The following is a 15,381-nucleotide window of genomic DNA, read 5'->3' as shown; positions in this document are numbered from 1 at the left end:
ATCAATCGGAAGGGGTGCTAACTGGGATTGTTCACTTGCCAATATATTAGCAAATATCTCCGTGGGCGCTTATTAGTGCGGGGCGCTTATTATGTCGAATACGGTATGTCTAATCTTGCATTTGCTGAGAGAACTGATGTCTATCTTCCCAGTATCAGATCAGTGGCCCAATCTCTGATGATTTACAGAATTTTGTTTGTTGTTGTTGTTCAAAAGTTCCAAATGGAACTGTTAATTTGTTAAGTAGGTCTGTGATGTTGTGTTCACATACTACGCAGTATGATGACGTCATTGTGCATGCGCCATACCTCTTGGCACTTGAGTAAATGAACTCTAAATTACTAGACGTGTTGTTACTCTTGTGTAGTTTGGGTACGACACAGGAACCTTACATGCCCTTGTATAAATTATTTAAATTTTGAATAACTTCAATAACTTTTGTTTAAATCCAGAGCCTGACACAGAATGTGATTGGAGGAGTGATGAGAGTGAGTGATTGGGTTTAACACCACACCACTTCGAACGGTATTCCAGTTATATCAGTGTGTCAGCTTAATGTGGGAAGAAAGCCTGAAGTGATGCAGGTCTGTGACGTTTACCACTTTGCTGAAACCCACAGCCCTTAGGTATTGTGCAGGCAGGAGTTCTCCGAGAAAGAAGAGCAAATGGCTTGTAGCTTGAGGTGTCTAGAATATCAGTTTTATCATGTTCTGGTAGACTGCCTCCGTGGTCTAGTGGTAGAGTGTCCGCCCTGAGAGCGGAAGGTTCGATCCCCGGCCGCGTCATACCAAAAGACGTTAAAAGATGGTACTTGTTACCATGTCTGGCGCTCGGCATTAAGGGGCTAAAACAAGGACTGGTCGGCTTGGGGTCAGTATACTTTGTCTGAGTGGGGTTTTCATGTTAAACTGCGGCATGGTATGTCAGTGAGCTAGCACTATACATCGGCATTAGTCCGGACTAGTACAAGCAGCCACACACACATGCACGTCGCTATATAAGTGCAATAATCTTGGACGCGACATAAAACCCAATTTCACCTCACCTCACCTCATGATCTGGTATTGATAGACAGACAGACAGACAGATAGACAGATGTTACCTGTGTGGTTTATTGACGTTGAATTTCAAAACAGAGGAAAGTTGACAAGCTCTGAGTTGCTACAAGCCGTACTAACATGACTGACAGCAGGATTTCATGTGTTGAAGTGTTGGATGTATGGAGATTTATATGTTGATGAGCCTTTCCTGTACAAACAGGAATAACATACTCTTGAGCACGAGGAGAACCTTTTTTTGTCGTTCACATGGCACATGAGTTATATGACATGTGGAGTTTGTACAAGGTCAATGTTAAATATCTGAGTCATGAGTTTCCACTTCCCTCTCCCAGTAGCCTTGAAACGTCTTCCTTGGTGGGACAATACCTCTCCTGCTTTGTGAGGAACAGAACTGGGGCAGTGGAAACAATTGTTTCTTAGTAACAGAGGAAGCCATTATATATACCTTTCATTTAGTGGTTGTTTGGAGTATTTCTGTTGTCACGTAAAACAAATAATAAAATCATGTTATGTGAATGATGATTATGATGATAATGAATGATGCTAAGTCAGCACTAGACATCATCATGATTATCACTGATGATGGAAATACATATTGAAGTCATTTCTTTAGATAAATATGTCAACAATAATAATTTCGCAGACTGCCTATCTAATCATTAACACAAAAAACTGTAGACAACAGTACGAATTCAATAATGCAATAACACAAACCCCGTCCATTCAATCAAAACAGTATTCTGTAGTTTGTTTGGCCAATTTCTTTTTATTTGGAAAGAAATGCAAAATAAAAATGCTTTCTAAGGTTATAAAATGCCACAGAATGACTTGTAATTTCTTTATTTTAAGTTCTTCATTCGCGTGTAGTGAGTTATGTGAAGTTTTGTAACAACATGTAGTCCTCATCTATGCACAAATTTATCTAGGATTTAAAACTAAGTGCCTTTGGCAGGCTATTTGGGAAAAAATTGTGATCTTGTTCCAAATTATATTTTTTTAATTTTCTTATTTTTCGTAAAATACTGATTAATTGAGAATAATTTTTTTTGTCATATTTGGAATTTTTACTGTCATTTCCTGCAGACTTGGGGACGAATATTGGCCTCTGAGAAGGTCTAGATAATCTCTGTTTAGTCTATATGCTTTTGTTGGAAGCAAACAACTCCATTTAAATTAAAAGGAGCCCCAGTGAGATGGGAGATTCAGAACAGAACCCAGAAATCTAGACTTGCTTCATTTAACATTAGACCCGTGAAGATTCTGGGTTAGAATAGGTCTTCAGCAACCCATGCTTGCCGTATAAGGTGACTATGCTTGTCGTAAAAGGCGACTAACAGGATCGGGTGGTCAGGCTCGCTGACTTTGTTGATGCATGTAATCAATCCCACTTGCGTGGATCGATGCTCATGATATTAATAACTGGATTGTCTGGTTCAGACTCGTTTATTTACAGCTATCATATAGCTGTAATATTGCTGAGTGCTGCGTTTATTAAGCAACAAACCAACCACAAATCATTTGGCTTTACATGCAGTAAGGGCTAGCGGAGGGGAAAAGACATGGTTCAGGAACTGAGAGAGGCTACATCCACATCCTGCCAGTGGAGGTTTTACGACATTTTATTACCATGCCTAAGGATCCATGTTATGTAGGAGGGAGTAATTGCCATAATAACGTGGTAAGGGCAAAGCATGGTAATTACATTGTCTCAATTTCTGATTGCATATTCATTAGTAAATCCAAGTAATGCAGAGAATGTTTTATGGAGTCTGGGAAACACTAATAAAAGTCCTTGAACTGGTCTGAAACTAGTGCACCTACTGAGTATACATGCAGGTAGGAGTACAGCAGGCTGGTATTCCTGACTGCAAAGGTAAGTGTAGGTATGCGGGGAATGTACCGCCCCAGGGATGCAGGATGCAGCGAGGAGGGGCTAATCGACAGCCTGATGGAGACAAGCACCTGTTTGGTGTTACAGTTTTTGCTGAACAATTACTTTCATGTCTACTAATTTGTGATCACAGCAGAGCATGAATCATCAGAGATGAGAGGGAGCATGGATGTCATCAGTGCTAATAATTAAGGGGTAGTGGAGGGCGTGTGTGTGGTTAGGGAATGGGGGAGAGATGTGTGAAGGGTGGGGTTGGTGATGGTATTGGGGGAAAAGAAGTATTGTATGAAATAACATTTCTACAGAGTATACAGGGCACAGGGGGCCAGTCATCTAAGGTGCCGCAATTCTTTGTGCAAAGTTGCGTCCCTTGGGCACACCTGAAACATTAATTATTTGTGGGTTCAAATCCCAGTATATGTTTCTAGGCCTGTCAACACCATACCCGTGCTAGTGGGTCTCACCGCAGTAGTAAGAAACTAAGACCTGCATCACTTCCATATTTCCTCTCACATTGAGCTGACATGCCGTGATATTCTGTAAATCTTGAAATTAATGCGAGCGTGAATTAAATGGGGAAAATGCACGTGGTCTTTTGCATTTAATTCACGCATTAATTGTGCATTAATTTATGTCTCCAACATGATTCCGATAGCGGAAATACCAACTTTAATTTAAACACAAACACGGTTTATTGAGCAGCAGTTGTAATGAGTACATAACAATGTTAATCAAAGAATAGGAATTACACAATGGGCATCCGGTGAGTTGCTGGGGTCAAGAGTTCTACCCACTCGTGTCAAGCTTGTTGACACCTTAATTCTCCGCATACCAATCAGTGAACTGTTGTTGGTTCAATTATTTTATGCCTTTGAACTTCCTTAATGCCAGTCAACAGAGTAAACTGTGTGCTGTTTTTAGGAAAATATTGTTTTTATGGAAGTGCTCTACTCAGTGCTGACTGCCTCCGTGGTCTAGTGGTAGAGCGTCCGCCCAGAGAGCGGAAGGTCCGGGGTTCAATCCCCCGGCCGTGTCATACCAAACGACGTTAAAAGATGGTACTTGTTGTTACCCTGTCTGGCACTCGGCATTAAGGGGCTAAAACAAGTACTGGTCGGCTCGGAGTCAGTATACTGTGTCTGAGTGGGGTATTCATGGTTTCTCAGTGACCTAGCACTATAAATCGGCATCAGTCCGGACTAGTACAAGCAGCCACACAAACACACACACGTACATGCACATTGCTATATAAGTGCAATATTCTTGGACGCTACCCGGTACGTTAAACCCCATTTCACCTCACCTCACCTACTCAGTGCTAATAAGCGGTGCTATTTGCTGTTTGATTGGATTAAGATATGGTTGGATAAAGGTAAGGATATGCACCATTAACTGTGGATGGGGTCAGGCAAGTCACATTGATATTGAGTCACATTTTTGGCCAGGGGTCCACAGTCGTTTTAATTTTGAGACGCATTAATTTCCAGATTTCCAACTCACTCACACTTGTACAGAGTGTCCTATCAATCATTATTATGACGTCATTGAATCAATGTCAGTGGTGTTGTTCTTATTCGTGACATTGTTAATTGACTGACTGTTGCGAAAAAACATGAGTGCAAAGAAAAATATTCAGACACAAAATATTTTTTCAGTCAACCCAGGCTCATTTATGTTTGTACAATCTGTAAAACCATTGAAGGAAATACATCATGGCCTCAGACGTAGATTATTCAGAGCACCTGAAATTGCTGGATTTCCTCATTATGTGTGTCTGCATCTCTGCTTCAGGGCGAATATGGCTGCATCCCTCATTCAGGATCGAGAAACTGCCGAATACCAAAAACCGAGCTTTCGTGTTTGAATTGACAACACCAGAAAATCAACTATGTTTGTCGGCAGAGGAACAGAAAGCCATGGACATGTTTGTCTTCATTCTCCAGATGCAAGCCAGGCTGCTGGAAAACATCAAAGGTACTGTGTGGGAGGGAAGTTCAAAAATGAATTTAGTTATAAAAAGGTGAAGTAAGAATGCTTTGTGTGGGTATTCAAACAAAATGTTAAAGAAATCTCAATCTCATGAATAGCCACTTGTCGCATGTACTTTTGTGACACTATGCAAGATTGTCCTTTTGTGATGAAGAGTATAAATGTGAAATGTATTTGCTGGAATTGATTGATTTTTGTGTAGGCTGTTGTAAGGACGAGATTCAGTGTTTGGCAACTCCTGCCTTTATTAGACAATACTACCATGATTCTTTTCAAAACAAAGCCAACATTATTGATTTTTGTTATTCATCAACAGTAGTGTTTGAAAGTGCCTCTCATCCCACAGCCTAAGCAAACCATTCAATAGTTAAGGAATCCATTTATTACTAAGATGTCATAACAGCATGAAAAGAATGAGTGATTTATTTCAGTCTTTACATTTACACGTAGGTTATAGTACATATATGAAGAATCAGAGCATTGATAAATGATTGCTAAGAAGTGTGAAACGTAAAAGTAAATGATGTTAATGCAACAAAATGCACCCATTAATGACAATAATCCCACTAACATAATCCAAATGAATATTGATCTTTTTGTTAAGCTTGGCAGTAAGGTGAAATGGGGTTTAACGTCACGTCGAAGATTATTGCACTTATATAGCGACGTGCATGTACGTGTGTGTGTTTGTGTGGCTGCTTGTACTAGTCCGGACTGATGCCGATTTATAGTGCTAGCTCACTGAGATACCATGCCGCAGTTAAACATGAATACCCCACTCAGACACAGTATACTGACCCGAAGCTGACCAGTCCTTGTTTTAGCCCCTTAATGCCGAGCGCCAGACAGGGTAACAACAAGTACCATCTTTTAACGTTGTTTGGTATGACACGGCCGGGTATCGAACCCCCGACCTTTCGCTCCCCGGGCGGACGCTCTACCACTAGACCACGGAGGCAGTCTAAGCTTAGCAGTGTAATAACTAGTCAGTGTACTAGTCCGTATAACTGAGTCCATAAATTATTTTGTTTGGTTTTCAGATGATATGATTTTGGTCCAGCCAGAAAACTCCGAGGCGATGCGACGGATGGGAGCAGTCAGCACAACCTGCATCTTGCATGCTTCCCCATGGGGCATGACTCTTGCATTAAAGGTGGGATACATGATATATACACTGGCACTACAGGTGGATACATGATATATACACTAGCACTACAGGTTGGATACATGATATATACACTAGCACTACAGGTGGGATACATGATATATACACTGGCACTACAGGTGGGATACATGATGTATACACTTGCCCTACAGGTGGATACATGATATATACACTAACACAACAGGTGGATACATGATATATACACTAGCACTACAGGTGGGATACATGATGTATACACTTGCACTACAGGTGGATACATGATATATACACTAGCACTACAGGTTAGATACATGGTATATACACTAGCACTAAAGGTGGGATACATGATATATACACTAGCACTACAGGTTAGATACATGGTATATACACTAGCACTAAAGGTGGGATACATGATATATACACTAGCACAACAGGTGGATACATGATATTTACACTAGCACTACAGGTGGATACATGATATATACACTGGCACTACAGGGGGGATACATGATATATACACTAGCACAACAGGTGGATACATGATATATACACTAGCACTACAGGTGGATACATGATATATACACTGGCACCACAGGTGGGATACATGATATGTACACAAGCACTACTGGTAGGATACATGATATATACACTAGCACTACAGGTGGATACATGATATATACACTAGCACTACTGGTAGGATACATGATATATACACTGGCTTACAGGTGGGATACATGATATATACACTGGCACCACAGTTGGGATACATGATATATACACTGGCACTACAGGTGTAATACATGATATATACACTGGCGCAACAGGTGTAATACATGATATATACACTGGCACTACAGGTGTAATACATGATTTATACACTAGCACTACAGGTGTAATACAATATATATACACTTGCACTGCAGGTGTAATACATGATATATACACTGGCACTACAGGTGGGATACATGATATATACACTGGCACTACAGGTGGGATACATGATATATACACTTGCACTACAGGTGTTTTAATGATATATATACAAGCACTACAGGTGGGATTCATGATATATACACAGGCACTACAGGTGTTATACATGATATATACACTGGCGCAACAGGTGTAATACATGATATACACACAAGCACTACAGGTATAATACATGATATATACACTAGCACTACAGGTGTAATACATGATATATACACTAGCAATACAGAGGTAATACATGATATATACACTGGCACTACAGGTGGGATACATGATATATACACTGGCACGACAGGTGGGATACATGATATATACACTGGCACTACAGGTGGGATACATGATATATACACTGGCACTACAGTTGGGATCCATGATGTATACATTGGCACTTCATACATGAAATATACACTGGCACTACGGGTGGCATATGCGATATATACACTTGCATTAAAGGGTGGATATACGATATATACATGATAGATACACAGGCATTTAGGCGGGATACATGATATATACACTGGCATTTAGGTGGGATATTTTTATGAGATATGAACTGGCATTACAGGTGATATATCGTCATGATATATACATGGGTTAGTTATATATGTCAAATGTGAGAACAAAATGTATTCATATATTGCAAAATAGGTTGATTGGTACAAGAAAAGTACACCTCACGCCAGTTATTTAACAAATGTATTTATAAAGCAAGATAATCACTGAAGTGGCATTGGCATTATTACATACATCCTTGCAGCAATCAAGATGCATTGTAGCGCAGTGGCCGATCAAGAGCATCCGATGTTACGAGTCGTCTGGGCGGGGCCTCCTCACCCTGGAAGCAGGGCGTGTGGCACCCATGGGGGAGGGCATCTACATGTTCCAGACCCAGCCGGGGGATGACAGCAGCATGTACGATCTACTCGATAGATACATCATGGAGACACTCGACAGGTCAAAGGTCAGGAGCCGTCTTGCTGTTGTTTTAACATCTAAGTTAGGATATCTGCAGGAAGCCATTTTACATGAAATGCCTCAAATCAGGAAGCTTGGTTATGTTTGGTTGCAAATTCGGTTTTAAGAATGGTTTGAAACTAATCTATTTATGGCATATGTATTACTCCATAAATCTGGTGGTTTGATCCTTGGCCATGTCATACCTAGAGATGTTAAAACATGGTACTTGTTGTTACCCAGCCTGGCGCTTTGCATTAAGGGGATTTAACAAGGACTGGTCGGCACGGGTCCCTATAGTGATGTTAAACAGCGGCATGGTATCTCTATGGGCTAGCTCTACACAAATGCCATTAATCCGACTAGTACAAGCAGCCATGTATGCACATTGCTATATAAGTGCAGTCGTCTTGAACGCGACACCAAACCCCATTTCTTCACACCTACGTTCACACCTACGTTTGGCTGCAGTTAGTATCTACTCATTTACAAGGAAGTCCATGGGGACCCTGTTTGGATTAGGTCCCCAGCACTCCGTTGTTTGTTTTGAGAGATGACATATTAGATCGTGTGGTCAGGTTTGCTGACCATGTCTGTGTGGGATGTTGCTCATAATATCACCCACTGGCACAGACTCGATTAGTCACAGGCCACCATGACATAGCTGGAATATTGCTGACTGGCGTAAACAACATTCAACTGTCAATTACGGAATAAGAACTCCTCTTCACTGGTGATTTGTAGTAAGGAACTCATTCATGTTACTGAAAAATTATTATTATTATTTTTTTTTTGACACGAGTTTGATGGAAGCATTTTTTTCTTGTTCAGATAACGCGACGAGGCACTGACCAGGAGATAGAGGACTACTTGCAAGAGTTTGACCGTATGCATACGCTGACCACGATCAGGCCCTGCAAGCTGACAACCCCAGGGGTCCCACGTATCCTGCTTGATAACTGGAATTATACCATGACAGGTGGGGAATAACAGGCTGTATTCTACTTGTGTAACTTACAAGAACTAGGGGCCAAGAGTGGCTCAGTCATTTACGGTGCCGTGATTCGCTTTGCAGAGTTGCATCCCTTGGGCATGCCAGAAACCTATGATTGTGGGTTCGAATCCCGGTTCGCCCTGATTATGTTTCTAGGTTTGTCAGCACCATACCCGTGTTCGTGGGTTTCACCAAAGTGGTAAACGTCTGAGACCTGCATCACTTTCTTCCCACATTAAGCTGACACGCTGTGATATAACTAGAATACTGTTAAAAGCGGTGTTAAACCCAACTCACTCACTCACTACATGAACTAATTGGCTGTAGGACATGTGTTTGTTTCACATCAGAAATTATACAGTGATACAGAAGTCCGATCAGAATAGAAAACTAATATTCAGACCCGTGAAGATCTGTGGTAGAATAGGTCTTCAGCAACCCATGCTTGCCGTAAAAGGCGACTATGCTTATCGTAAGAGGCGACTAACGGGATCGGGTGCTCAGGCTCGCGGACTTGGTTGATGCATGTCATCAATCCCAATTGCGTGGATTGATGCTCATGATATCAATCACTGAATTGTCTGGTCCAGACTCCATTATTTACAGACCGCCGTCATATAGCTGGAATATTTCTGAGTGCGGCGTTAAACAACAAACCAACAACATGATAGTAGAAATATTTTCAGTACTACTAAGTCTTGTTACTTCATTTTATGGCGGGGCAGTCGGGTAGCCTAGTGGTTAAAGCGTTCGCTCGTCACGCGGAAGACCCGGGTGAATGGATATAGACTTGGTTTTGCAGTTTTGCTTTCACTTTTGTTTAGTTTCGTATTGAAATGTTTATGATTTTTGATCCACACTACAAGGTTATTATACTATGCAGGGAAAGTAGATTTTGATAAGTTCATAAACGCTGATGTAGCTGTTTATTACCTTGGAGAAGACAATTCCTGCTGTTTCTGCACGTACAGTTGTTTCTCTCAATCCAGGAGTGAGGATCGAGCCCAACAACAACCCCATCATGAATGGTGGCATCTCCCACCATGCTCAAGACTCCAGTATTTCATTATCGTAAGTTTTTACTGATAACACTTTGTTTGGAAATTCATTAATCAAAGGTGAGCGAAACGTTTGGTTAATTCAAGGTGTGCAAAAGGTTGGGTAAATTCAAGGTGAGAGAAACGCTGGGTAAATTCAAGGTGAGAGAAACGCTGGGTAAATTCAAGGTGAGAGAAACGCTGGGTAAATTCAAGGTGAGAGAAACACTGGGTAAATTCAAGGTGAGAGAAATGCTGGGTAAATTCAAGGTGAGAGAAACGCAGGGTAAATTCGAGGCGAGTGAAACATCAAGTAAATTCAAGGTGAGCGAAACATCAGGTAAATTCAAGGTGAGCGAAACATCAGGTAATTTCAATTTGAGCGAAACATCAGGTAAATTCAAGGTGAGCGAAACATCAGGTAATTTCAATTTGAGCGAAACATCAGGTAATTTCAATTTGAGCGAAACATCAGGTTAATTCAAGGTCAGCGAAACGTCATGTAAATTCAAGATGAGGGAAAAGTCAGGTAAATGTAAAGTGAATGAATCGTCAGGCAAATTCAAGATTTTCAAGATGATGTACATGTCAGCTAAATTCAAGGTGAGAGAAATGTCAGGTAAATTCAAGATGATGTAAATGTCAGGTAACTTCAAGGTGAGAGAAATGTCAGGTAAATTCAACATGTGAGGACCATCAGATAAGTTTAAGGTGACTCGAAAGTCAAGTAAATTCAAGGTGAAGGAATCCTTCGGTAAATTCAATTTTCTGCTATCTGCAATTGTTTTCCTCACTCATGATTGGGATATTTTGAGAATTAAGAACATTGACCAAGGGAGATAACTGTGCAGAACATACTCTCACAGGGATGTTGTACTGCAAAAAACACAGCTGTACTTACTTAAAGGGGCACTGATCTACAAGAATTTGTCAGGACTGGTTGTTACCCTTGTCATTGTCGCTTCTATTGATGTGATCAAAATGATTTAATACAGGCAGTATTGTTGACATAATATAGACAGACTTGTTGACATAATACAGACAGACTTGTTGACATAATACAGACAGCTTTGTTGACATAATACAGACAGACTTGTTGACATAATACAGACAGACTTGTTTACATAATACAGACTTTTTCAAGGAATATTGACAGCATTATTTCCTTGATTTTACAAAACTTACATCAGAATTCATGCATTTCCTAAGCTGAGGAAATACAAATATTCAGTTCCTAAATTTCAGTCAGACACGCTCAGGCTTGTTTAGGGGATAATTGCTGATTTGATTGCATGTTTCTCATGACTTTCCTGTGTTTCTTAAAGGTCTCTAGTGTCACGACAATCAACCGGCTCAACATCAAAACAGTCTCCACCACTGAGCTCACAGATGAGACAAAACACTCCGACCTCAGCTGTCTCTGGTGAGCCCCGACTGACAGGACGACCCCCGGCCCCTCCCCCCAGACCCGTAAAGATCCCTCACACAAACGGAGCTCTTGGGCGGCCTGTCCCCAGACCAAGGGGCACCAACTCTCAAACGCCTACAGAAGGATACATGGGTATGACGTCCCCTAGTCCATCAAAATCATTTGGCTCAAATCCTCTTTCTCAAAAGTCTCCTGGAATTCATGAATGGGATCCACCACCCTCGTTCAATGATGCATTGAGCTTCTCAAGCCCAAGGCTAAGGCAAGGTTCTGATTATTTGAGCCCAGTGGCAAATGACACTCTGAACGCAGAAACCAGTTTCAGATCTGAAATTAGTCCAAGGGTCAGTGGATTGAGCACGGCCGGATCTGAAACCAGTTACCGGAATTCTGATACCAGTTTCAAAGACTCCTATACCAGCAGCCGGTCATACTACCTGTCGGCAGTGGCAGGGGACAGTTACCACTCAGCTCCAGCTTCTGGCTTCGACCAGTCGCAGTACGACAATGAAAACGTGAACTCCAAAATGACAGACCAGGAAGTGAAAGATATGAAGCAAGCATCGGCTAGCTGTGAAGACCTCAGCGATCACATGAAGATGCAGTTGTATTATAATGATGGGTCGGATGATGAGGAGAACAGAGGCAATGAGGTGGATGAAAACATGAATCATGACAAACCGCCCATGCCGTTTACGAGACTGCAGGCATTTCGCAACAGCGCTGACTGGGACGCGAGAGACCGCAGCAAGTCTGTCGACTATTATAATGTCCTGCGACCTGGGGTACTGGTCGACCGGAGTCCGAGCCCCAGTGTTCGCCGCATCCGACGTCTGATGGGCAAGGGCAACCATGAGACACTACGCAAATCTGTGTCCAATCCAAATTTTCTTAATGTGGCCAGCAAGGAGGTTCACAACTATATGAAGTCAAATGGTTATAAACCGTCATCTAGTCATAATTCGCCTAACCTTGAAAGACAGTCTCGTAGCAAAAGTCGTTCATTGGTTGATCTTCTTCCGGGGGCAATCAGACGACATTTTAGTCACGAAAACCTTCATCGTTCACGCAACGCAACTCCTGTGCATAGTCGGAGTACGACGCCAGAACGCAATAACTCCAAACATGTTCGAGGAAATAGTTTTGAAAATTCGGGTAAACCAGTACTTAATCGGCAAGAGAGTGCCAAGTCTTTTGAAGCCTCCGTCAAAAACATTAAAGTAACAGACAGAACAAGGTCGTTTAGGAAGGTGAAAAGTATTGAAAATGAGAATTCTACAAATAAAGACAGTGCTTCAGAGAAATTACCCATGCGTGAATTTTCTCGTAGAAAACCAGCCCAAGTTTCTCCCCAGGAGCAGGTGCAGAGACCGACATCCCATAATTCCCAGCATCGCCATAGTGACAATGGACCCCTTGTACAGACTGTGTCGGGCTCTTCCAGGAGAAATCAAAACATGGCGTATGTGCCTGTTCACCAGTTTAACCCAATATTCAGAAATGGTAGTCAGTCGAGTGCGTAACCATGACAACCATTTTGTATTCAGACTGATCTGTACAAACGCTGCTTAATAATTATGATCTGTGCTACAAGTTTATATCTCTGTATATTTATGTTTGTAAATCTTTATGACTATTTCAGTATTGGAAAAATCTGCTGACAATTTTGTACACCATATGGCACAATATTTTTTTATGTGACTTTTATATTGTATATTTACATCATCATAATGAAAGGTTTTCTAATCTAGGATCTCAACTGTAAAGCATGTTATATTGCTTTATTTGTGAGAGATTTTTGATAATGATGTACTTAAACCAACATTATGTTGTTTACTTGCATCTATTGAATATTAATATTTGGGTGAGATTATTGAATAAGTTTTCTGGTTGTCACTTATGAGGCTGTTTGATGGCTTTAGACGTTATGGTTTATTAGCTTATAGAGGACAACTTCTTCATTCTGAATGTTTAAGGGCTGTTGTCCAATGGGGCCCTGTCATCTAAGGCGCCACAGTTCTCTGTGCAGAGTTGTGTCCCTTGGCCACACCAGGAAACTATTTTTTATTGGTTTGAACCCGGTTTGTCCCGATTATGTTTCTAGGTATGTCAGTACCGTACCCATGCTCATGGGTCTGAGACCTGCACCACTTCAGGCTTTCCTCCCACATTAACTGGAATACTGTTGACAGCAGTGTTAATCCCAACTCACTCACTCACTCACCCTTGTCCAATGAGAAGCGCCATGATTGTACTGCACAGGCATGTGTGGTGTGTACTGCAAGGGTGTTTTATACAAAATGTGATGTTTGTGATACATTATGATCATGATTAAATCTTTAAAAAACACATTTATAAGTTGGATTGCCCCTTGTACGGACGTCATGAAGTCATGGTGTTTATTTGCTTGTCACGTCAGAACTGATCCTGTTTCCACTTGAGTTAACAAGATAGATCTTACGTTGTTACACAAACATATTTGACCAAATATTTCTCTAATTTAAAAACATTTGTCACAGAATTTTTGTTGATGGTATAAAAATCCCATCGATTTGTGTAACTGAACTTTGCAACACAGCATAAAATTATTTTGACGGTGCAATATTTGTCGTGAATAGATATAAAACAAGTTTCAGTGTCATGGTGTACAAGGTCATTCTGCTCTTGAAATCCTCTACAACCTGCCAGTGTCACGGGACTCTTAATTAAAATATAAAAGCAAAGGCCTGATTTAAACCAAGTATCTATAACAGTTAAAAGTGTGTTCGAACCTCTTCATATTGTGAAGGGCATATGATAAACATGGGATATTAACCCACATACGTGTTTCACAATGAAGAAGGGGCTGTCGGGTAGCCTAGTGGTTAAAGCATTCCCTCGTCACGCGAAGACCCGGGTTCCATTCCCGATATGGGTACAATGTGTGAAGCCCACTTCTGTTGTCCCCCGCCATGATATTGCTGGAATACTGCTAAAAGGGGCATAAAACCTTCCTCACTCTCTCACACTGAAGAAGTTGTTAGCCTCACGTTTAAAGAGCAGAAACTTTACGATTGATATCAGTATCAATTTACATTATCATCAGGTGTATTAACGTATCATTGTGGAAACTATAAATTCATGTGTTTTTTATGTTTTCATAATGTTTAGCTTCTATTATTTTTAAGGTGCAGATGATGTCATTATTGGGCTTTTTTTCATGTGGGAATGTTGTCAGAATTATTTTCATATTTGTTCCATCAGTGTCCAAATGTTCATATACAGATCTTGATAATGAAATGCATCAGTTGGGGTACCTCCTGAACACTTACTTGCCAACATTGCTTGGTCAGCATAATATAAAAATGTTTGTTTTTCTACAGTTGAGAGTACATGTGTACTCTGTGATCCTCATCATGGTTGTGTGAAAACTGCTCAGGCCTTCTTGGATCATCTCAAAAGTTCATGTGCATTTATTTTTGAAAATGGTGTTGGTTCTTTTGAGATGTACCCTCTGCATCAGATGTCTTCCAAAGTGATGGTGGCCAGACTTCAAGGCAGCCTTGTGTTGTTGTGGTTGGGATGTTGCTTGTGTTCTGACGTCTAGATTACAGTAGACAGAGTTCTCTGAAGAGGATATTCCTGCAGTACAAGAAAGTTCATTTCCAACTCTTTAGTTTTGGGTTTTGTTGGAGATATAGCTGGTGCTGACTAGTAGTGGGACGATACACCAATGCATCGGCGGATCGCGATTTTTTATTTCTCGATACAAGTGTCGATCACAATCGCACACAAAGTGAAAAGTATCAATTCTTACCTTCAATGTATTCTTCAATAAATGTTACACCAAACACTCATTACTAGTGAAGTGAGTAGTGAAAACGTAAATATTTTCAGCCATTGCGCCATACTT

At 40.9% G+C, this 15,381-nt stretch overlaps 1 protein-coding gene across 1 annotated transcript in view; it reads left to right on the top strand.

Moving 5' to 3' along the window:
• The window catches only part of LOC139458833 (uncharacterized), a 32,083-nt gene extending 18,284 nt beyond the window's left edge, over nucleotides 1-13,799 (top strand). Inside the window, exons 3-8 of the mRNA XM_071240261.1 lie at nucleotides 4,744-4,926; nucleotides 5,982-6,094; nucleotides 7,833-8,036; nucleotides 8,861-9,008; nucleotides 10,013-10,094; nucleotides 11,386-13,799. Of these exons, the coding sequence (XP_071096362.1) occupies nucleotides 4,744-4,926; nucleotides 5,982-6,094; nucleotides 7,833-8,036; nucleotides 8,861-9,008; nucleotides 10,013-10,094; nucleotides 11,386-13,012 (2,357 nt within the window). The 3' untranslated portion in view covers nucleotides 13,013-13,799. The remainder of the gene's footprint in view (nucleotides 1-4,743; nucleotides 4,927-5,981; nucleotides 6,095-7,832; nucleotides 8,037-8,860; nucleotides 9,009-10,012; nucleotides 10,095-11,385) is intronic.
• Nucleotides 13,800-15,381: the final 1,582 nt, after the last annotated feature.

This window comes from Haliotis cracherodii, unplaced genomic scaffold (assembly GCF_022045235.1).
Source record: "Haliotis cracherodii isolate W230 unplaced genomic scaffold, xgHalCrac1.p SCAF_13, whole genome shotgun sequence".
In the NCBI taxonomy this organism is placed as follows: Eukaryota; Metazoa; Mollusca; class Gastropoda; order Lepetellida; family Haliotidae; genus Haliotis; species Haliotis cracherodii.
Note: the sequence above shows the minus strand (reverse complement) of the source record. Positions and strands in the feature narration are given on the sequence as shown.